This window comes from Tachysurus fulvidraco, chromosome 9 (genome assembly GCF_022655615.1).
Source record: "Tachysurus fulvidraco isolate hzauxx_2018 chromosome 9, HZAU_PFXX_2.0, whole genome shotgun sequence".
Classification (NCBI taxonomy): domain Eukaryota; kingdom Metazoa; phylum Chordata; class Actinopteri; order Siluriformes; family Bagridae; genus Tachysurus; species Tachysurus fulvidraco.
In genome coordinates this window covers 23,734,471-23,758,373 of record NC_062526.1, presented here as the reverse complement: position 1 = coordinate 23,758,373, position 23,903 = coordinate 23,734,471, and the positions used below count along the sequence as shown (strand labels likewise).

The window sequence follows — 23,903 nt, the reverse complement described above, 5'->3', positions numbered from 1 at the left end:
TTAATTTGAAACAAGAGCGTCATGTTTTTCCATGACAAAGTGGTAGCCCAAAAAATGTCTTTATTTAGAAATAAACCAGGACACACTTATCTTATTTTTAAGTGTGTGTGATTACTTGCACAAGGATTATGTGAAATGGCTCAACATTTATTTTCCAATATTAATGTATCAGTCACCACTTTTTTTTTAGATATGTGATTCATCACTAATCATCAGCCAGGATGTCTGATCTTGCATATTTACCTGTAGTGGTATTAGTCAAATGCACAAATCCTGTTCCACTCACTCCTACACTGCACTCCTTCAGTAGCATCAACCCTCTGTAAGCAGCAGTGACACACACCTTGCTCTCTCAGGAATTAGGCCACAGTGTCAGGGACGGGGTTAAAAGGATTGTAGAGGATGTTTCCGAGGCCGAGTGCAAACAGCCAAAAACCACGGTGATGTCACCGGGCAATGAATCAAACAAGCGGTCAGCTTAGGTCATCACTCGGAAATCAGATCATCCCTGATGTCAGCTTTGGGAAATATTAGTATTTAGGTAGACCGACAGACTGACATCATTTCCTTTACACGCTGCAATGACCAATGGATTCAGCACAATTTGTTGAGTTAATAACTGATCTACATGAAGACTGCTCATGAGTCCAAAGGGTTTGCTCACCTGCAAAAATCATATAATAGAACATACATGAGGTGCAAATGGCACCGTAATAAATATTGGAAATGGAGAGAAAATATTCCACTTTCAAAACACATTTTCTTGCTTTCTGTAAGAATTAATTGACAGAAGAAAGCAAGGAGCGAAGCAGCAAAAGGAGACCGTAGAAAGCAGACGCTTCTGGTTCCCTGTACACATGGAGGTGGATCAGTGAATCTTTTGGGATGGTTTGGGTTGGTGCTTCAGAGAATTGTGTCAGGCTTGGAAGCAGCATACGGTCTGTCTCAGTGTTTGCCTCTGCTGGGACTTAGACCGAGATTTCACTATGATGATGAACCAAACATCCTTCTGAATCTTATTAAAGTTATGCAAAATCAAACCTTTTTGTGTTTGATAAACTGATAAGCTTGAAGATCATTGGTTTATTTATTTATTTATGCTTATTTTCCTAAATTTATTAAAGATGTTTTCAAATTTCTAAATTTACACTAAACCTACAGGAAGGACACTCTCCTGTAAAAATAAGTCTCTTACCTTATTTAAACTCTAAACCTTCCTGTCCAAGTTCCTGCCTGACTTCTGCTTATGCTGTGATCTGACTATAGCACGACGACAAGAAAGCCAAATCCTGTCATGACCTCATCTCGCCGTTGTTTCACAGATCTTACCCATGTTAATGAGAGGCCGTGTAATCTCTCTGCGCTTCCATCGACTCGTCCTGATCCCTTTTACAGCTAGTCTTTGTTCTGTCTTCTCTGGAGTCAATCCTACTTCCTCGGATAAAGAAGTTGTGTGGACACAAAAAAACTCCACAGTTTAAATAATAAGCAGAAATAAATATATTTAATGACATAATTTTTACGCATTTGTCATATAAAACAGAATAAACCATGCACAACAACACAAGGTTTAATAGTGCAAAAAAAAAATCCTGCATAAATCTTTATACGAGTACGTCGCAATTTATATTCTGTTCGAATGCTTCTCGTGTCTGAACGAATGAACGTGGAGAAACACGGTTTGCCGAGTCAATTGACGTGTAATTAATTCATAAGTGGTTTAATCCTTGACTGTAAAATGAACGAAGGTATGAATGAACGAGCGGGTCCCCACCAGATTGGACTAATTATTATAAATATTAAGGCTTTTAAGGCTGCATTCGGCACCTTTTTATTTTGAGGTAGCTTCCACACTGATCTCCACCTACAGCACAATAATTAAAATATAATAAACATCCCAAGTTCACAGCAGAATGATACAGTAAAAAAATAAATAAATACTGAGTTTCTGCAACTCACCCAGAACTAACAGCAGCTATACTAGGTGGAGAACTCAGATTTAACATTGGGATCTGGTCCTCACAGGAACGCAGAACAAACATAACCAGAAACACACTGACACAGGCCAACTTGTCTAGGCCAGCTGGGATGTGAGTGAAAACATATATATATTGGCATAGTTTGGTTTGTTTGTTTATAGCTCGTCAGTATCTTTGCCGACTTTAGGTTTTCGTACCACACACGGCGGCAGCGCAGCGATGCAGGTTCTCCCTCAGCTCCATCATCTGTGCTCCACCTATACACAGCTTCTCCCTGAAACACACACAAAAAAAAAATCACAGTCATAAAGCTCCTATGATACGTCTTCATGTTCTCGTCCAGCTGCAAATACGATAAAAAAAAACGTCTCTATAACTTTAACCAATATATTTACCGGTTAGTTCTGTTCCACTAATCTGGATTTAGGAGTTATAACAGTCCGGTTGTTTTAATGGAAGTCACTGTGAATTGTGGCAAGTTTAAGCTTCAGGAACAGATAAAGGGTTGTTCTGATCAGTTAAAAAAAGTCATCGTACCCTATGGCAGAATTGAGTGTAATTGGCCAATTTGAGCTTCAGGAAGAAGAAGAGCAAGTTGAAGAAGAATTCACTATTAAGCTTAACCAACAGAACAGTGTTGGCTTTGTGAAGGCAAAAATAATTGAGAGCAACAGAGACAAGAACAAAAAACAGTCTTTTTGGTTCCTATCTGGTCCTTATTCTCTTTAATCAAAAGGTAAACTAAAGGAGAAATAAAGAACAGACTACTGAAGAGAACATGGTGCAGTGTAGCAGATCACACCAAATGACATCCTGATAATCATGAGTCCTAATAAGGAGGAGCATAGTGCAATACTGTAAATGTGTAATAATAATGATTCTCATTTCTGTACAACATGTTGAAATGGAAATAAACACTCTAAACTCTAAACAGCCTCTGGGGACACAGCATTCTTCTTCTATTTACAGTCATATCTCGTGATACGTGCCATGTCCTCTGTGACTCTTTCCAACGCAACTCAGAAACGCTCGGTGACTCTTTCCACCCGAACGCAACTCATAAAAGATATCCGTTCCTCACCGCTGACTTGCAAACAGGAAACATTTTGTTCTTACACAGGAAGCGGTTGCGTCAGTGTAAAGGTAATTACAGAATCTTCATTAGGCAGGAACATATATCTTTCCAGCTGTTGTGTCCAATCACACTGAAGCTCAGCAAATATAAAATAACGGAACAGAACAAAACAGATATTGTTTTATGTGAACATTATAATCTGCTCATGTAATCTTCTTTAACCTGTAGATCTGTTTCTCTCTCACTCTAGCAATGAGCTTTCTGTTCGCTGTTGAATGTTACATAACAAAAAAAAAAAAAAACAGAGGAGGTGGAATTCACAGCACTTTTTTTCTGCATGCCTGTTTATGTAACTGTTGTCCGTAGCAGAAAAATAAGGGCAGGCTGAAACTGCGTAGCGACTGCGTTTTCTGCAGTGTGTCTATGGACACAGTACCGGTCTGTGAGAGAGACGTGAAGACGGTGCAGCCTACGCACGTGTACAACGCACCACAAACCACAGCGACTACGCGTTGAACACTGGAGTCACGTTGTCACTCTGTAGCATCACCACAGATGCTTTCAAGGAATTTTACATTTAAATGCTGATGCAAAAAAGCAAAATGACGACGTCAGACATCGGTTATGCAACAAGACTGAAAAGACACCGGATTGTACCATTGAGTTTACAGATATCTGCTTTTTAGTTAGAAAATTAAAGCAAGTCTTCCCAGAACTTATCATTGACTGAAGAAAATTACTCATCAGTATTTTGTCCAAAGTAAAGATTAGGAACAGATATACTTTCTTTGGAATGGGGAAGTTAGGGGTTAGATAAGTTTTCCCAGAAGTGGTGGGTCTTTTATCCGTTTTTTGAAGCTACTGTGATCTGGATTGAGGTTGTTGAAAGTGAGCTCATGCCTCACTCAGGTTGTCACTACAAGGTGAGGTGTGTTATCTGATCACAGGTTGCAGGAGGGAACGTAAACTTCACGCGTGTGTGTTCAGATCGAGTTAGAGGGATGTTGTTCCAGACGACGTGTGGTACTTGGGCATCAGAGCCTTGAATTTGCCTACAGGAAGCCAGAGAAAGGACACGTAGAGGGGTGGGACCTTATGAGACAGATGGAATCAAGGTGTGCTTCTGCATTCTGAATCATCTGAAGGGGTTTGATGGAGACCTGAGAGTATTGTGTTGCTTTAATTCAGTTTTGAAAGAACATATTAGTGTATGTATCCCATCAGCCTCAAGTTATGCTTCTGAGATGCTTTTCCAGTCATCACAGCTGTACAGAGTGGTTGTTTTAGATAATGTATTCTTTTTGTTAACGTGAAGCAGTCTGGATATTTTACTCTGATCTCTCTCATCAACAAGGCACCTTTATAATGCACATGAATGAATGTCACGTAGATTATAACAAATTAATACAGTATTCACTGCTGTCGACTATCTATTTTACTCTCATTGGTTGATATTTGCACGTGTAAAAAAAAAAAAGTATGTCTTTCACATACTGTACACAGAAATACAAGACTTTGGTTTTTTTTTATTTTATTTTTTTAACCAAGTTATTGCAGAGCAAAATTTGAAGAAAAAAAATAAAATAAAATTTTAGATTTATGCAAATCATAACCCTACTACACACCTTCAATAGATTGAATAGCTCTTATCATTAACGTTCTTCTTATTATGATTCTGTTCTTCTAAGTGGAAAGATTTACTTTCCTCCTCTAGCTAAAATGTGCAGGTTGCATGCTTCGCTCCTTTAGAGCCACTCTGCTGCCATGGCAACCACACACCAGAATATCACCGTTTACACACATACACAGTCAGCACAAGCTCCACTTCTGACCAATGTGCTGAGCTTCAAAAATGCCCTCGATTTCCAGACTAAATTGCTTTCCTAATAAAGAGCAGGAAGAGAAATAAAAAAATTGGCAATATGCCTGTGCACTTGGTCAAACATCAAATGAACCGCACTCATGTAGACCACAGCTTTGTGTGTTCGACCTCCGGCGGCGATCTCTGGAAGGCTCTGTCGTCTCTTGCTGAGTGGATGGATAAATATAACATGCACTAAATTATTTCGAGTGCACTCAGCCTTCTGTCGGCGTACCTGCGGCTGGCACTCTCCAGTAAAGAGAGGGTACATGCACCCATTTCCTGAGAAATCACAGAGAGATATGTGCAACGCTACTGATAATCTGACACTGATTGGATATTAACGCGTACTTGTAAACATATCAGCGCTAATCCGATCTGGAGCCAAGAGCTCAGAAGAGTGTAGCGTGTTCCTCTGAACGCTACACATCCTCGTGACTCAGTATGAGCAACACTTGATGTAGTGTCCCGTGTGTCTTCGAGATAGCACTTGTCACAGTCAACCTCCATTCTGTGGCTCTCCTTGGCTGTGAACGGGACCAAAATGTGATCAATTTTTTTTTTTTTTTTGTGCATTCAATGGTTCTGACTTGCTCTCATCCAGAGGGCCAGTTGTATGATAAGCTCTTTCCTCTTTATATACGTCATGTTACTTTCATGTGACCTGTTCTGAAGTGTTTGCTATCTTGTTGCCTTTGGTAACAATGTACACCTGGTACACTACAATGACAAAGTCATGACCTCAATACTCATTGCAGATTGGGTGTTATGTAACAGGCTACGGTCAGGTTAACAAGGAGAGAGAGAGAGAGAGAGAGAGAGAGAGAGAGAGAGAGAGAGAGAGAGAGAGAGAGAGAGAGAGAGAGAGAGAGAGAGAGAGAGAGAGAGAGAGAGAGAGAGAAGCATTCAGGGCATGTTTTGTGGTGTTAAATATCAAACAAAGCTCTTAAAGCACATCACAAGGTCGTCAAGACAGGATGTGGGTTTCAGAAGTGTAGGTTTACGCAGTGTGTGAGAACAAAGATTAAATACGAGTAAATCAGTAAACAGAGATCAGACCTATGCGTGGGTAAGGTATTAACTGCTAAATGGTCTTGGATAACCAGACAGCTTTGTTTACATATTCATGTACCGGCGGGAGACAAATTAAAGGCACGTTATCGTGTTTCCCCAGGGGAGTGCGTTTACTTTGTCACCTCACCTCAAAGGAAAGCACTGCACTGTACTGGAAAGTGATACAAATTTATTATCCTGCGATGAAAAGTTTCAGTCCTGATGGAAACTTCTTCCAAGATGATAACGCCACCATGAGATGTAACCAACATTGTAATAAAACAATGCTTTATAATAAAAGCAGAAAGGAGCAGGTAGAGTCCATCGACTCAATAGTTGCTGCCCAGATCCGTTCTCACAAGGTCGTCGAAAACGGAGTGAACAATGCATTGTTGTGTTTGCGTTTGTGTTCTGGTTTCACATAACAAGACCCCCTGCGAAGCTAAAGCAACAAGAACACAACACAAAAGTGTAGCCTGGTTAAAGAATACCTGAGTTAAGACACAACAGACTTAAAATGATTTTTCCAATCCAAGGTCGTTACATGCCTTCCAAAATTTTCCCAGCCTGCAATGGGGACTATCCTGAAGGCACTTCTCATCTGGATCAGAATTAAGCTATTAAATTAAAATGAACAATTACGTTCTGTGCATACAATAATGATAAAGTATGATACAGAGTAAATGTTCTGAATAAAGTGTGTAGGTTTACAAACGATAGGAAAGTAAACTGCACCAAGTTAGCAGGATCTGAAACCTCTCACCTTAACATAAACACAAAGATACACATAGATCCAGTTCCACAGTAACACATACACTCCTGATCACATAGAAAATAAAAATTGTTTTTTTTTTTTCCATGGTTTTCCATGAATGCATCATATTCCTGAGTGTGTTATAGTTTATGAGAAATTACTGAGAGTCAACTGCGCTGACTCATTCGATGCCCACATGTCTATGAAAGAGACGCCTTTATATCAGAATTAAGAGGAATAGAGACACTGAACAACTAGGGGGGGAAAAAACAGTCCTGTACTCCAGAAATATCCGAAAAACCATCTTGAAACCAACCCTGCACCTACCTGAGTGTATATGTAAAGACGTTTAACATCATTCTCTGAGGATGTTTCATATAATGAACAAAAAGTGTGGGAAGAAGCCTATTGTTCTAACAGGCATAAAGGAGAACATAAGAGACAGAAGACGATAAAACCCCTGAATCTACTCAAGTCCAGCTTTCTTTAACATTCATGAACCTCCTCAGCATGGTTGAGTTTAATAAACATACTCAGATATGACTCGTTAAAGCTGTCTGGATGGATATTATTTTATGTCTGGATATTATTTCAACTATTTATTAGTCATTTATTTACGTAGCTTAGATTCAAGTACATTTCCCCCCTTTTAATTCCTAAAATGTTCCACATACAGAACATCAACATGAATTAATTAAACTGAAATTTGGATTAAACCCAGTTCAATTCAAATGTTTTAGTGGTATAGTACTTTTAAGAATGGACATGGTCAGAAAGCAGCTTTACAGAAATATATATATCCAGGACATAAATTATAAATGGATTAATTAATCTGTTATAGATGAGAAGGTGGTGAAGGAGGAACAATATTCAAGAGGGAACCTGGTCCTGATCTGGGAGACACCAGAGTAGTGCTATTATTGATCATTTCCCTTCTATATGCGTGTACTAAATGCTGAAAAAGTGCCGTACAATACTAATTAAGTAAAAATAATCATCATCTACTATAATAATAAAATGTGTGTGTGTGTGTGTGTGTGTGTGTGTGTGTGTGTTATCACTTAACTAACCTGTACTCCTGGTGGGACAGGCACTCAAACAGGTCTTTGGCAGTGAAGCGTGGCTCCATGGCAACAATCTGAAAACAAAGAGCACGTTTTTCTTTTTCCTTTTGCCCCCAGCTACAATACACACCATCAAAACTCACACTCCTTAGGTTCACTGAGCCGGTGTCAGCTGAAAACACAAACTGACCATTTCAATGTCACGGTTTTCCTCCATTTCTTGGTGTACTGTAAACAAAGGTCTTTTAGGATAACATAACCTACGGCCAATTAAATGTCACGGCTTAAACGTTATCAGTTCAAATGTGATGCACTGATATATGAATAGTGAAAAGCCTGTAACCTCCAGATGCTGTTTAACGTTTACCTGGTGATGTGTTTTATACACTAAAGTGGCATAACATCCAATCATTAAAACACTCACTCAGTCACACACTCACACACACCAGCTGTATTCCTAATTAAAAAAATAAATAATTTGGTGTGTGTGTGGCTATAATGACCTACAAACCTTAGAGAATGCTGAAACTAGATTCCCTTCTTACACTTAGTACACCTTATTACATTCTTAATAACCTGCTCAAATGTGTGCAAGCATAAATGCTTAATGGTTTGCTGCAGGTTCTTATACTGCCTTCAATTTAAATCTCTTTAACTCTGCTTTACCGCTGCAGAGTGTAACGTCTGAATGTGTGTCTGGCAAGTGTTTCGCAATCATTTAATGAGATCTGCTATACAAGTTGGGGAAAAGAAAAAAAGCCAACTCCACAGAGTTTTAACATCAGCTGTGGATAATGAAGAAAAGCTTACAGCTCTACAGTAGTGAGTTTCCAGGGAGTAAAACTGTCTCTCTCTTTCCTGTCAATCACAGTGACACTAGCCAATGGCAGGCTTCTGTGAGCTTGTGTATGCGGAAGAGGGCAGACGAGCGTTTTCAACAGATGCAGCGATAATCTCTGATACGTCCTTTCATGTTTTATTTGTAATCTATTTATACAGATTTATATCTTTATTAGTTTCCTATGAATAACAATAAGATGAAACAACCAGTTAGAACAGAAATAACTGTTGGAAGCTTACAATCAGACCACATGCACCTTAAATCTTGTTCAATTAATCATTCAAGCCATTTTGCCTCTTTTTACTTTCACACCTAATTTGAACTGGATTGAAAAAATCTGGATTTAAATGATCCACATTTGTCTCTTTTGTGTGAATCACTTATTTGAGTGAACACTGAGCAACACCAAATACAAACAGCTCTTTAAACAAAGGAAGTGGAAAGGATTTATCTGTTAATCTTACCTCACTAGTGTGAATGAAAGATAGCAGAGCCTGAGCGTCGTCTACACTGCTGCCCACAGTCAATAACCTGTAAGAGAGAAAGCACATATTACACTCACCTACTTCACCTTCTGTGCAATTAGACAAGAAGCACTCAAGTCACTTGGGATTTCTGTCCATCAGAAGTGTTTGTGTAGGATGAATCTGAAGGTGGTGGAAAACCTCATCCAAAACCCAATAACTGAACAAATTTTGTTCCACTAATACATTAAAGTGTTACAATAAATATGCATCATAGTACATCCCATCACTGGCCATTTTATTAGGATGATTCATTTAGTTACCCAGTCATCCAAACACACTGTATATCAACAGCACGATACATAAAAGTGTACATTCAGGTTAAACTTCAAAATGAAGATAAAATGTGATCTTGGTGATCTCTGACCATAGCAGGTTTGTATTTCAGCAAAAAAAAGTCCTCAATTAACCAGTCTTTGTAACCATGTTGAGTAGAATTCTGCATCTTGAGATACAGATTGCACTGAAACTTGAGGTGAATGGTTTATGACAGCTATTAAAATTGGGGATGTGGTAGCCTAGTTGTTGGACTACTGATAGAAAGGTTGTGAGTCCGAATCTCAGGGCCACCAAGCTGCCACTGCTAAGCCCCTGAGCAAGGCCCTAAACCCTCGATCGTTCTGTTGTATAAATGAGAAATGTAAGACACTCTGAAAAAGGGCGTCTACCAAATGCTGTAAATGTAAAAACAGATAAGAAGCTCTAAATAAACAGTGTCTGGGGTCAAATCTCAAATAGCAGTTCAGTCAAATTTATAACTCTTGTGAGAGATGGAAAGTTTATTGGAGCACAGCTCTAGTGCAAAAAAAAAGAGAAAAAAACTCGTTTGACCTTTTTTAAGCCTATTCTAGCAATCAGGAAGTAGACTATATAGAGTACGCTTCAGTTATCTAGCATCAATGTAGGCTTCCAGGGAACATTCCTGAACAAGACTGCTGTTGTTTCGTGAGAATTTGTGCTTCTTTTGATAAAAGGGAGTTTAGATAACAGACACTAAATGTGGAATTGGTTCTGAGCTGTTTCTCCCTAAGGCACAACGTTCCAGTAATTGCTCGCAAACCGGAACCTCCGGAAAATCCATGCTTTTGAAGGACGGGATGTCGAGACAAGTCAGATCTCACCTAGAGCACGAGGAACACATCAATCTACGGCCATCTTCAGCTATCGACTTGGACTTCAACTGCTTTTTATACCACATAGATTCCTTTTTTATAAAAGCACGACTAATATTAATTCTAACATAAATAACAGTTTTATATTATTACGCAGGTTCTAATTTCTTATTGTTTCTATAGTAACAATTGCACTGTTAGAGATAAGAGGAAAAAACTTAGTTTCGTAAGACATCATGTGCAACTGCGTAGATAGCAGCAGATCCTTAAAAATCAGATTCTTAATGCATAGCACATTCTGTTTAATTACAGCAAAATGTCACAAACAAAGCATAGTTGTTTTGTTTTTTTTACTATAGCTACTGATCAGAGGAGTTTCAGATCAATAAAGCATCCAGAAATGTTTTAGTACCTCTGGAAGGCCTCCAGCAGCTGCTCGAGAGTGGCATTGAGTCTGTGGAGACAGCTGAGGGCATCCTGGGGAGGCGGCGTGGATCGTGGCTCTACTGAGTCCAGTGATCCTGGTGTGAAGTGCAGTGCTGAGAACACAGCTGAGCTAACGAAGAAATAAAAAAGAACGAGAGAGAGAGAGGACAGAGAGAGTGAAAGAATAGGTTTTAACAATGAAACTACATCGGAAACCTGCCGCGTTCGGGAATAGATTGTGAATAGTTAAATATGATGGTCAAATGTGGCCCCTAATCATGCAAGATGTGACCAAGCACACTTATATATTAGACATCAAATTAATAAGGAAAAAAAAAAAAGAAAAAAAAAAGTGGCACCTGACATGGCACAAATTGTTCCAGATGCTTTCGAATAAGGCCCAGACTTCCTGATGAGAAGCTTGTGGATGCAGAGCTACATCCTGAACTGCATCAGCCATTAAAGTGTCACCACTTCTGTCATCCACTGGGAGTTTCATAGGCTGAATCCAACACACACACACACACACACACACACACACACACACACACACACACACACACACACACACACACACACACACACAGTTACTTCGTTTCACACTTCACCTCATTTGCAAGGCAAACAAGCTTGGTCACAAACATGTCTGCAGTGTAAGTGTAAACTCCCACAGCAGGGCTGAAGTGTGAGAGAAAGTGTGAAGAATCACTGGAGAAAAACACTGTATGCTTTAAACTTTAGGGTTGGATGATGTTCCAAGTTAGGCCGATGTCTGGAAGGTTACCACTTAAGATTTCCGCATATTTTCTAGAAAACTCTTACAAAGAATAGTTCTTGTCCCATCATGTTTTGTTGATTTACGCTGTTTGTGATCGTGTGATCGGAGCCAGAACCACCTACATGCAGTCTGTGGCCAAGTCGACTCAGTGTCTTTTTTTTTCTCTGACAGGAAAGACCGACACACAAACCAGCCACATGTTCCATGCTGTGTGCTTTTACTATTCGCTATAGTAATATATCGTAATGTACAGTATATTTGGAGAAAGAATATGTTGATTATAGTGTTGCTGTGCTCCTGGACGCAATCAGAGAAACACATTTAAATTGACCGTATCACGAACAAGTGTGTGTTGGGACTCACCTTGGCTTTCAGTCTGTGTTGTAAGGTCTTGATGCAGGCGAGGGCCGAGTCTACGTGGCCGCCGTATGGTGACCTGAAGCGCAGCTCGGTAAGAAACTCCTCGGCCACAGACGCCGTGTTCACGATGGTGTTGCGTTCCACTGACACATCTACATATGAGGGAAACAACCGACTTCATTACACTATGCAATAATTAAAAAAAATAAATTCATTTTTTAGGGAAAGATAGGAAATAAATTTAGTTACAATAACCTGGATGTATAAATAAGTGGGGAAAAAAATAAATCGCGGTTTCTCAAGGATTTATCATTACATCGTCTTGGTTTTGGTCCTCAAAGAGCTCAGAAAGCATGCATGGTATCTGACTTGTTGAAAGACATCGATTCGAAGAGAGTGCTGTCACATGCAGAAAGGAATCAGTACTTATCAGCTGATTCCTTTCTGCATGTGACTGCACTCTCTTCATGTTTGGGCTGTTTTTTTGTCACCAAACAATGTGGCAAAATGTGTTATGGTCTGATGAGAGGACTTCCAAAAGGTGGAACAGGAACACAATTTATTAAGGTGAAAAAAAAAAGGTACATTTGATACAAAAACAAAAGACACATCTCGAAAAAAAAAACAACAACATATCAACAGTGTAACATGGTGGTGGCAGCATCGTGCTTTAGGGCTGCTTTCCTTCAGAGAAAGAGGTGCTAAACACGAATAACTAGAAATAACAGTCTATATAACTGCAAAACCTTTAGCTGTCTGTTGATAAGCTAAAAATGCACGACAATACAATACAATTTAGGATTAACTATGAACACGTTCTTAACTGCTTCTGCAGGCTGACCTGAAAATGTAGGAAAGCTCTGAGCTTTAATCGTCTTTCAGAACACCAGAACTGTCGAAAACAGGAAAGAATATTTTTTTTCAGTTGTATTTATGTTGCTGTAAATAAAATGGCCTTTTCAGTTGTCACCGTTGCTTTGAGAAGGCTTTTGTACCTTTTTCCAGATTCAAGCTGTGTGCTTGTGTACCTCGTTTGCAGCTCATCCTCTGCATGAATGAGCAAGTTAATCTATGATGCGGCAAAACACTGATGCAGGACGTACTGCTTGTGAGCTGTTGTATACAAACCTGCAAGAGTGAAAAAGCCAGTGGAAAGAAAAAAAAGAACTCTCCCTAATGAAAGCCCTTACACACACACACACACACACACACACACACACACACACACAAACACACAAACACACACACTTCAGAGGTCTTACAAAGATATCCCCACCCACTAACTCACACATTCAAGAGCTTGGTAACAGAAACAGACCAGTACTTTTCCACTCCTCTGCAAACTTTTACAATGCCCTTTTTCCACTTTCCCCACTTCCCTCCCTTCCTCTTTCTCTCTCTCTCTGAGACATGGCTCCTAGCCAAAAAAAACTAAAGAAAGAAAGCAAATTCGTGCTAGCAGAAAATAGATGGCTAAAACCATGTCTAACACACAACCCGACATTATCACTCAATTCAGTGTTAAATTCTACACAGCTAAAACTTGTGTTTTTTGGGAATGTCAGCTGCTTTCTCTGTCAGTACAAGCGATCACGATATAGGGGCTGAGCACCAGCTGAAATCCTGCAGAAAACAGCTGCTAAAAAGTATAAAAGTTTAATTATAAAAACAGTGCCAAGAATACAGTCTGCTACTGAAGGTAATCAAGATAAAAATAATAATAAATTAATCTTAACAAGCACTCTTTATGTGTAATGAATCACCAAACTGTTTTTCCCCAATGTTTTGGGAATTTTTCCACAATGATGATAAGTCCTGAGCAGTTTAGGGCACGGACCCAAAAATATCAAACTTAAATAAAATTCACAGTGAGACTTTTTATTATTCACACTGTGGACTGCATGGATACAGTAATGTGCACACACACACACACACACACACACACACACACACACACACACACACACACACACACACACACACACACCTGTGCAGACAAAACTGCTGAGCGTCTCCACACAACCGATCAGACTTCTTCGGATAATGACTCCAAACACAGCGATCCAGTGCTTCCGGAAACATTGCAGCAAAGCATCCAGACTCCATGGAGGCTTCACGTAAACGATCTACGAAACACAAACACTTGTTATTCGAGAAAGGATAAATGTGCAGATAGAAACATGTGAATGAAATGTACAAGAGATCAGAGATTTATAAAAATTCTAATAATTAAAACTCATAATTTATTAAAAATTGTTAAACTAAAATATAATTTTTTTATTCACTGTACTCAGCAAGTGCATGATGGGAAGGACTGGGTGAAGGAGGAAGAGAGAAGCATAAATGAGGAAGTGTGTGTGTGTGAGAAAGTGTGAAGTGTTCGGGTTTGCAGTGAAACGTTTCATTAGTGAACGTTTCACTGTACATCAATTCTAATTGATATAAATCTGCAATTTAAATAAAGCTAATCTAAATAATTGATCTAATTAATTCAAATGTATATTTTAGCTCAATTTAACTACTTCTGTAACTGGGACAAAATAAAAAGCTCTAAATAAACAGGAGTAAATGTGTGAGCAGTTGGATTATACACAACTGATATTTAAACTCTTTTCACACACAATAATCCGATCATTTCAGTCAAATTCCCCCAATAATAAGTAACATCTAAGCCTTTCCGGGAAGGAAGGCGGGTCTTTAAAAGCTGGAGGATGTTACTGGCGGCAGGAGAAATAAACATCATTCATTTCTTAGTAAGTCTGTTTTCCGTTGAACTGGGTAATCATTAACTTTCTTAGTAACTCACAAATCAGGTTTTTTATCTCAAGACGTGTAAAGCTGAGATCATACGTTACACAGGAGTAATAAAGTGTACATGTTTACGTCAAGGTCACCTCTAACCACAGGTCACCAAACGCAGCCTTCATCTCTTCCTCCAGGATGGCGGACAGAGCTTTCTGCAGGCTGCTTTCTAGAACGGACACACACTCGCTCAGCTCCCGATCCGGCTCCTTCGTCCTGCTCGCCTTCACCTCTTCACGTGACCTTTGTGCCTTCTCTGCTTGAATGAATAACAGATTCAGTGAATAAGGAGTCATTGTGTGGTACAGTAAAAAGCCTTGAGCAAAACCGTAAAGTCATTCTTCATAACGAAATATGGAGCCATGTCACCTTCCTGATGTTGTGTAATGGGTGCTGCATGCGGATAAGCGGGCGTCTGGTCATAGTGGTGATGAACGTGCTCAGGGTTAACTTCAGCCTGCTGTTGAAGATCGGCTTTACTCAGGGCCTTGACTCCACTCAGCAGAGCTTTACTGCACAGGTTCTTATCGTTACTGTAATAAAAATGGAAATGATGAAACAGTTATACGCCGAAACCTAAGCCAAACCTGAGTGGACAATCTCACCGGATACTGATCATAAAGACTCTCCTGGGACGTTTATTCTTAATACACTCATAAATCATTACATCATAACAGCACTATCTGATGTCCGGGATGCTATTTAAACGTAAGATATACTGTATAGATAAATGTTTGTGACGTTTATATAAATATATAATAATAATAATAATACTTGTTAATGTTAATTCTCGATTCCCACCAGTTATGTTGTCAATACTTCAGTCAATTCCAGTGTATTTTATTTCTTTATTTATGTTTCGCTTTCTTTCGAACTAATTGCTGAACATTAAACAGTTAATAACCTCCACTTCCTCGCAAGAAAATGAAAAGCTCTATACAAATAACCAAAACATCCAGAGCAAATCGGCTCAGTGGTTAAGACAAGGTCTTTTGTTCGACCCAAGCAGAAAAACAAAAACAACGCTGTCCCTGTAAAGATGCACAAACAATCTTGAATGTACAGCTTACGAGCACAGCATGATAGCACCATCTGGATACAAGGCCTTGTACTGCAGGCAGCACTGCAGCACACGGTCATCATTATTTACTGACTCCAGCCCGCCTGAAACAAAGTAAACAAACAGCGCCATCTGCAGGTGAGAGGCTGCACGAGTTCATACAGGTGTGCTGTCAAGAAACACAAAATCAGCAGCTCACAGGAAGCTTGAGACATTTGCTGCATGGACTGGCCCCAGAGACGCGGCTCCTGGTTCTTCAGGGAGGTGTAGATGTAGTCGACGGCTGGTCTGGCTTTGTTTTCTACGTTCTTTGACAGTTTCCCGCTTTTCAGCGAGTCCAGCTCCTGTAGCACCACCCAGGGAACCAGGAGTGTTGGAAATCCCAGAGCTGCAGAACAAAATAAAGATCAAAACAGTGTTAGTTCACCAGTTTAAAACATAATAATAACATAAAATCTTATTCATGATATAAAAGCATGATACTGAGCATTTTGCACATTTTTTTCTAACCTGTCTGTAAACTGTTCTATTTATGTTTATGTTATGTTACTACTGTATGTAAATGGTTCTGCAATGTCTGGAGCTCGCTCCCAAGAATTTCACTCACCAAGGCACATGTGCCGTGGTGATGTGACAATAAAAGTGACTTATAAACTTATGACTTAAAAAATCAAATACTGTACGCATCTGTCTCTTCTACCTCAGCTGAAATATAGCTGTACTACTGTGTGTGTGTGTGTGTGTGAGTGTGAGAATATAAACAGTTAATAACCCCCTCTGTGATATACAAGTGATATACAAATATAAAAAACAAGACTTGAAAAAATAAAAAGCGCTATAAAATTTATTTAGTGTAGTAATATTTTACTGTTATTCAGATTTCACACACACTCTCACACTCACACACACTCACTCACACACACTCACTCACACACACTCACTCACACTCACTCACACACACTCACTCACACACACACACTCACTCACACACACACACTCACTCACACACACACTCACTCACACACACTCACTCACACACACTCACTCACACACACTCACTCACACACACACACACACTCACTCACACACACTCACTCACACACACTCACACACACACACGGGGTCAGAATTGTGTCGTTATTCTGAATAAATACACTATGATCCACAAATAAATATAAAGAGTTTCACAAATATTTTTACAAATTTCACAAAAAGAAATGAAATTCACAAATAAATAAAATGGGATTTGCAAATAAAAAAAATATTTATAAATTGTATTTATTTGCGAATTGCTTCCTGGTCATTTGTGGACTGCGTTCTGTGCATTTGTGGATTTGAAACATTTCTAACGTCAAGACGTGCACAAGAATCCACAAATAGGTGACTCCGCCCACCGTCTACTCCAGCCAATCACGTTCTGAATTACTCGCTCTTCACACTACCCCTGGACCCATTGATGATGCTCACTCACTCACACACTCACTCACACACTCACTCACACACACACTCACTCACACACACACTCACTCACACACACACTCACTCACACACACACTCACACACACTCACTCACACACACTCACTCACACACACACACACACTCACTCACACACACACACACACACACACACACTCACACACACACTCACACACACACTCACACACACACTCACACACACTCACACACACACACACACACACTCACACACTCACACACTCACACACTATATTAGGCTCATTGATTAAATGATCCAATCAGCTGTGCATGAAATCACACAGAAATTTTAGGAGCTTCATTTAATTCTAGTTTTAATTTCATCTACTGAGAGCATTTTGCTAAATGTGCAAACATTCTAAAAAGCAAAATGATTTTTCATCATGAGTTTTATGAGAAACATGTCCTCGGAAAATGAGCTTAACTTACAACCTGAGCGTTGTAGAATTGAAAACTACAATAAGTACCAGAGCAAGTTTTATATACAAATATAAATGGTGGCTTGTGATCACTTCTTACCTCCGAGTCCATGGGATCTGATCCTCCTCACAAAGTCCAGGTGGCTGAGGAGAATATTGGTGTCGAGCACAATGAAGAGGTCCTGCTGTTGCTGCTGCTTCTGACCTGATGATGTTACACATTATCACATGTAGGTAACACACTCGCATGAAAGAATAAAGATTGGTTTAATATTTGTTGCATGCGAGTCAAACATACTCATCTACTACATTAGTGATGCAACATATTTAATTTTAACTCAACCCGTTTGTATGTTTCAGTGCTGATGTTACCGAGTGCGGTGGTGGCGGTGCTCTCGTCTGACGGGTCTACGTCCATGCTGGTCAGCTCTCCGTAACTCATCTCCACTTTCACGTGCAGTTGTCTGTTAGAGCGAGCCAGGTGTAACTCCTCGACGATCTGCATCTACGGTGGCGACAGAACAACGTGTCAACCAAAAACACACAAGATCTTCAGTATGAGTGTTGGACAATTTCTTATAAAAAACTCACCTCGTAATCATCACTGGGTTCGGTGGTTTCAGCTGAAACATAAAAACTTGCAGCCTGAAAAAGAACGTGTGACGTTCAAATGATTAATTAACTTCATTATAGACAAAATAATGATGATGTACAAAACTGTTTTGTTTCTGCTTTACAATATGGAATCCCAAAATGAATTCTAAACACCAGGGATATAGAAATAGTGAAAGAGGGACCAAAAAACGTGAACAGCGCCTGCTTTATATCACATGCATTTGTTTTCAAAACACAGGAATTCAAAATATTCAGAAAATAAAATTTGTTAAAAAAGAACAAACATTCAAATGTTTTTTGAAGATTATGGTGTCACAAATACATGACAGCAGACTGAAATTATTTCTTCACATATCCCAACGTTGGAAGTTGGGGTCAGAGTGCAGGGTTAGCCATGATACAGTACCTCTGGAGCTGTGAGGGCCAGGGGCCTTGTTCAAGGGCCCAACAGCAAAAGCATGGCAGTGCTGGGGCTTGAACCCCGATCCTCCGATCAACAACCCAGAGCCTTAAAGCTTGAGCCATTTTCTTAAAACAGCCAGGTTGGATTTATGTTCTGAGATTTATCCAATCATTACTGTTGATTCTGTAATTAAGAACGTTAACTCAGTGTTTAACTGAGAGTTTAGGGTAAAATATTTTATGAATATTATGAATAACAGGATTAGTTGTAGGATTCTGTTGATGTTTTCAAGTGTGAAAAACTTACATTGCGTAAAATTAAATATAAACCATTTCACTCTAAATGAAGTCAATCAGCCAATATATATGTTTTTTCTTTTTCAGTTTTGTACTGGTTTAATATGATCAGAAACATCCCAGATGTTTTATTTGACTGCAGTCAACTTGTCTCTGTCATTTCTGACACAGTCGTCTTCAAAAATGACCAAAAATAACTCAGTTCTACCAACCTTCTTTTCATTTCACAGTACAAATTTGCCACAGACGAGTGCTTATTGATTTGAATATTTTAACGTCTATTAAGAGCGAGATATTCCTGCCTGCTTTATGACCAAATTTGTTCTGTTATGTGAACATAAAAAAAAGCAAGACTTACACGTTCCACTACAGCGTTACTGCTGCACGGGTCACTCGTCTCTTCTGTTCTACTCGACTGCAATCTCTGGACAGGAGGAGAATGGGAAGGAACCGGAGAAGGAGCTTCTGTAGGCTTTGATCTGGTTTGCTGCCTCACAGATGAAGAGTCTATGGTCTTTGGAGAACTCTTACTGCTGACGGGAGACTTTTTAACATTTTGCCAACAGACTCTGCTTGTCTGTGCTTTAACAATACTCGTCTTTCTTGGGATCTTGAAAGAGATTTTAGGAGAAGGAGAAAACGATGATGGTAATGAAGATGAGGATTCTTCAATGGAACAGACCGACACAGACTGTCCCTTAGTCAGTATTTTCAGTCTGACATTTTGTGTAACTGCAGATGCTGGGGGTTTAGACTCTTTAGACGAGGGTCTGCTTGGACTTTTCTCCAGACTGCTGCGTTTCCATCCTGAGATACGATCTTCATTTGACTTCCTGTACTCTGCCTCTACTAACTTCTTTCTATCTCGGCTTCTTACATCAGCCTCTTCTTTGCAGGAAGCTGATGCTGATCTTCTCTTGGTCACTGGGTAATCATCTTCTTCTGATGCCTTTCTTTTCATGAGATCCTTTCTCTTTTCTTCTTCCTTATCTGCACTCTTTCCTGGCTCTTTACTCAGACTCTTCCTCCACTCACGTCTCTCTCTGGTTGGGGCTTCAGGAATTTTGTTGCTGGAGCTCTTTTTCATGGTTGAAGTATAATGTTGTGAGGAAGAGTGTTTCCCTGAGGTGCTGAATGCCCTGTGCTTGCTGTCATGAGACTCTTTGTTTCCTTCTGATTTCTTCATGATTTTTACGTCTGATTTCTTGTATGTCTCATTGTTTGCCCTGATTTCCCTGGGTGATTGTGGACCGTTAGTGCTGTTGCTGTAGAAATAAGATATTTCTGGATCAAATGAAACAGTAAAAATGGCGTCTGTGACAACTTGCTTCTCTACAACAATCTATCTGACTCCAATCACCACACTAACATGACTAACCCAATCTAGCATGATAATAAAAAATAAAGAAAGAGAAACTTAGTAGGGAAAAGCAAGGTTTATGATCAAACATGACATCCAAGTTTCTTCAAAAATGAGGCTCAAAATCATGCACCTTATATCAATTCTAATTATCTAACACTATGACCAGCTGAACTGGTTGTTACTGTACAATGCTACACCACATTTTCTTTTTTTTTGGACAGTTTGGGGTTTTTTAGACACCATTGTTTCTTGTCATTGAGAATTATTTCAACATTATAACAAAACTTCATACATACAGAGTATAAAAAAGATGTGTCCTTGGTTCTTATCTTTCTGAGGTTTTTCATTGCCTTTGCTCATTCTTTGCTGAGAGATCAAGATGGGTGTCATTTCTTTTATTTAACTGTTTATTTTCCAAGCTTGGTGTTAGTGAATTTTGTTTTCCTGTTTCATATTTTAATTCCAAACTGTACTGGACATTGTGCTCATACGATTTATCATGGAAACTTTGGGACGCACTGTCGACACCAGCCTTAGCACTGGTAGAAGTTTTCCTGAAGATCAATTGGAGTGTTCCCGAGTTACCGAGGTGCACTACAACTGGCCATTGAGCCCTCCAGTGTGGCTGATGCTGCCATTCAAAGAGAGTCATATCACGTCTAACAACCAACTTCGGTTAACTTCCACGATGCGTCCAACCTAACGTGATTAGGCCAACTAGGCCTTCTGACAGTGGGCCATCCAGGCTGCATGAGCCATCAGGTAACACAGCCAGTGCTCAGCACAATACAGCTTCTACTTCCACCGCTGTTATCACATTTGTGGCATACTGTGATTTAATTATAATTTTGATTTTATTAACCAATAAACAATATGCTTATTTAAATCCAATCATTTTTAATCAATAAACAACACCTTTTGGTGTAGGAATTTCATCCATGTTGTCTTATTTGCTTGAAATGCCCTTTTTAAAAAAAAAATAGTCCATGCTCACTGTAACCTCTGTAATGACTGTTATCTGCCTCAAGGTTCAACGTGTTCGGAGATGCTTTTCTGCTCATCACAGGTGTACCGTGTGGTTATCTGAGTTACTGTGACTTTCCTGTCAACTAAAACCAGTCTGACCGTTCTGCTCTTCTCAGCATGATCAGTATGCGTGTTCCCTTTAAACTGCCCGTAAAGTTCAATTCTAAATACCGAATCTCACCTTCTCATGTGCTTGTTGTTGTCAGTCCGAGTGCCTCTGTGTCTATCCGAGTCATCTTTTCCCTAAAGCAACATATAATAATGAAGAAAATACAAAAAAAAATGAACGACTGAAAGTTTAAACATGTAAAGCTCTAAGAATCTCTCTGTTGTTACCTGATCCTCACAGGAGGATGATGACGATCTGTGTTTTTTTCGTTCTCTCTTATGCTTCTTTGTTTTTGTCTTTTTTCTGGCCATTGCTGCAGCCTGCGAGGACATACAATGGTGTGGATTTGTCAGGAACATGAGCATCTGTTCACCTAATAACTTAAATACAAAATCTACAATAAAATCTTCTGTGAACATATTCGAAGAAACATGTTTCAACGTTGGATTGGACGGCTGAAATTACTTTACATACATAAGATATGCTGTGTAAATGATATATAGTAAGCCTATATAAAACACATGAGAACATAAACATACACTCATATACCCGCTCACACACCCGCCCACACACTCACTCTTTCACACACACTCACTCACACGAGACAAATAAGCGTAATCCACTTACCTGCATGTTTCTAGTAGGTGCAGGGAAACTAGCAGACCTGCAGACATGAGGAGAACACGTCAGTCCACACAGACAGTAAACCGAGCTCAGGATTGAACCAGAAACCCTGCAGCAGAGATGTTTACAACAAAGCCGAGACCTCTGCAGATGATCTGAATGAACACAGAACCAGCTTTTTATTCTGGGTCAAAATAACAACCCTTATGACTAAATCACTCACACGGTTGTTTTCAGCAGTATCACCCACCATAACACATTACTCTCACTATCTATATACACACACACACACACACACACACACACACACACACATATATATATATATATATATATACATATTATACACATATACACACATATCTATATCTCAAATAAACACCTCACATTGTGACAGTGTTATGACAGCTTTCCTGATAAACTGTTAATTACTATTAACAGTTTATCAGGAAAGCTGTCATAACACCGTATTAAAGTTCAGTATTAAAAACAGTATTAAAGTTCAGGATTATATTCGTACAAAAGTTTTAGTTTGTATTTAAACTGTCTAGCTTCAATAGGAAGCTTTTTTTACCTGGTTTTAACTGGTTAGATAAATAATAAAGGTTATAAGTAACGTGTCAGCTATCTAAGGTTAGCACCAGGTAGCTATCTAAGGTTAGCACCAGGTAGCGCTCTTAATACTGTAGCATCTTGCTAATACTATAGTTACTAGTATGTTTCCTTACTTACGCAATAAAAGCTCAGTTTAACTGTATTGCTTCATTTTTTTGTCTTGAATACTTAAATACCGACAAAACCGCTCACAATTTCACCAAACCTTTAAACGTTAAGCTCTTGTTGTATCACAAGGACATTAAACTGAAGGAAAATGTCACTTTCCAAACCGAGAAGCTAACAGCTACTCAGACGTGTTATTGTTTTTATTCCACTCGTATTCAGGATTCGGAAGTCACCAAAAGAACCAATCCGAGTACAGAATGGTTTAGTGTTAACCAATCACAGCACAGAAGGCGGGATTAATCGGAATATGGGTAGGGGCGTAAAAAAATCCGTTCTAATTTCATGATAGTGATTGGGCAGCTCTAATGTCACATGTCATCCATGGAGGATTTAGATTGGCTACATTGCTACAAGAAAATGCAACAAACAGGATTGTGATTGGATGGATTTTTGTGAGTTTGTTTAATCCTCTAAAAGCTTCAAAAAAGAAAATAAATAATTAAGTGATCAATTAATTATTATGTACTAAAATATTATCAAGAAATTCTACCTGTCGTGACCCAGTAACATTCAAAACACAGTACCTCAAATAATGACATGAGCACACATTAAAAAAATGTAGACATGAATGTGTGAAACACAAGATCCCTAAATATCCTTAAACATTGTATATGAAACCCAATTCAGCAGCAATTAAAGTGACTTTTTAAAACTTTATAAGAAGTAAATTGTGCCAAAATATAAACACACTCAGCTGAATAACACTCAAAAATTTGATACTGCCTGTTTTCTACATCTAAAGCAGTTTTCTATGATTAGATTTCTTCTTTTTATAGAAAAGATGTTTCAAACAAAGTGAGATGTAGAGCTCCGGGTAAGATTTGATATTTCTGACAGGGTTCTAATGCTTGCAGCTCAAAAATGAAGCACGAGTCAAAACTAAAAATAAAGGTTTTGACTCCTTGTACTACCTCCTTCAAAAGATTTCTATCTACTTCTACATTTCAGTGGGCTGAACCGATTCCTGGAAGACCTTATGTGGTAATAAACTGAACTCTAATAGAGTCTGATGTAATGTTAGCGGTGCCACCACAGGACTGATTCATCAGCACTTGTTCTCACGGTATAAAGATAACTTCAC

The 23,903-nt window shown here is 39.1% G+C and overlaps 1 protein-coding gene across 10 annotated transcripts; it reads right to left on the bottom strand.

Annotated features, from left to right (window-relative positions):
- Positions 1-1,482: 1,482 nt before the first annotated feature.
- On the bottom strand, positions 1,483-22,972 carry swt1 (SWT1 RNA endoribonuclease homolog). 10 transcript variants are annotated; one of them, XR_007143798.1, is made up of 19 exons: positions 22,772-22,971; positions 22,043-22,194; positions 21,643-21,735; positions 21,488-21,549; positions 19,276-20,182; positions 18,195-18,248; positions 17,976-18,108; positions 17,704-17,808; positions 15,889-16,077; positions 15,700-15,793; positions 14,999-15,162; positions 14,722-14,888; positions 13,815-13,953; positions 11,831-11,979; positions 11,054-11,191; positions 10,676-10,814; positions 9,092-9,158; positions 7,793-7,860; positions 1,483-2,253 (listed from the first exon to the last, which is right to left on the bottom strand). XR_007143798.1 is itself a non-coding variant. In XM_047818111.1 (19 exons), the coding sequence occupies exons 2-19, from the start codon at positions 22,046-22,048 to the stop codon at positions 2,163-2,165; spliced, it is 2,775 nt and encodes a 924-aa protein (XP_047674067.1). In that variant the 5' UTR covers positions 22,049-22,194; positions 22,772-22,972; the 3' UTR covers positions 1,483-2,162. The 10 variants fall into 10 exon arrangements, 6 of the variants coding, with proteins under 6 accessions (XP_047674067.1, XP_047674071.1, XP_047674070.1 ...); XR_007143795.1 differs by having other exon boundaries at positions 11,049-11,191; positions 22,772-22,970; XR_007143796.1 differs by having other exon boundaries at positions 10,676-10,819; positions 22,772-22,970.
- Between the last annotated feature and the right edge of the window lie 931 nt (positions 22,973-23,903).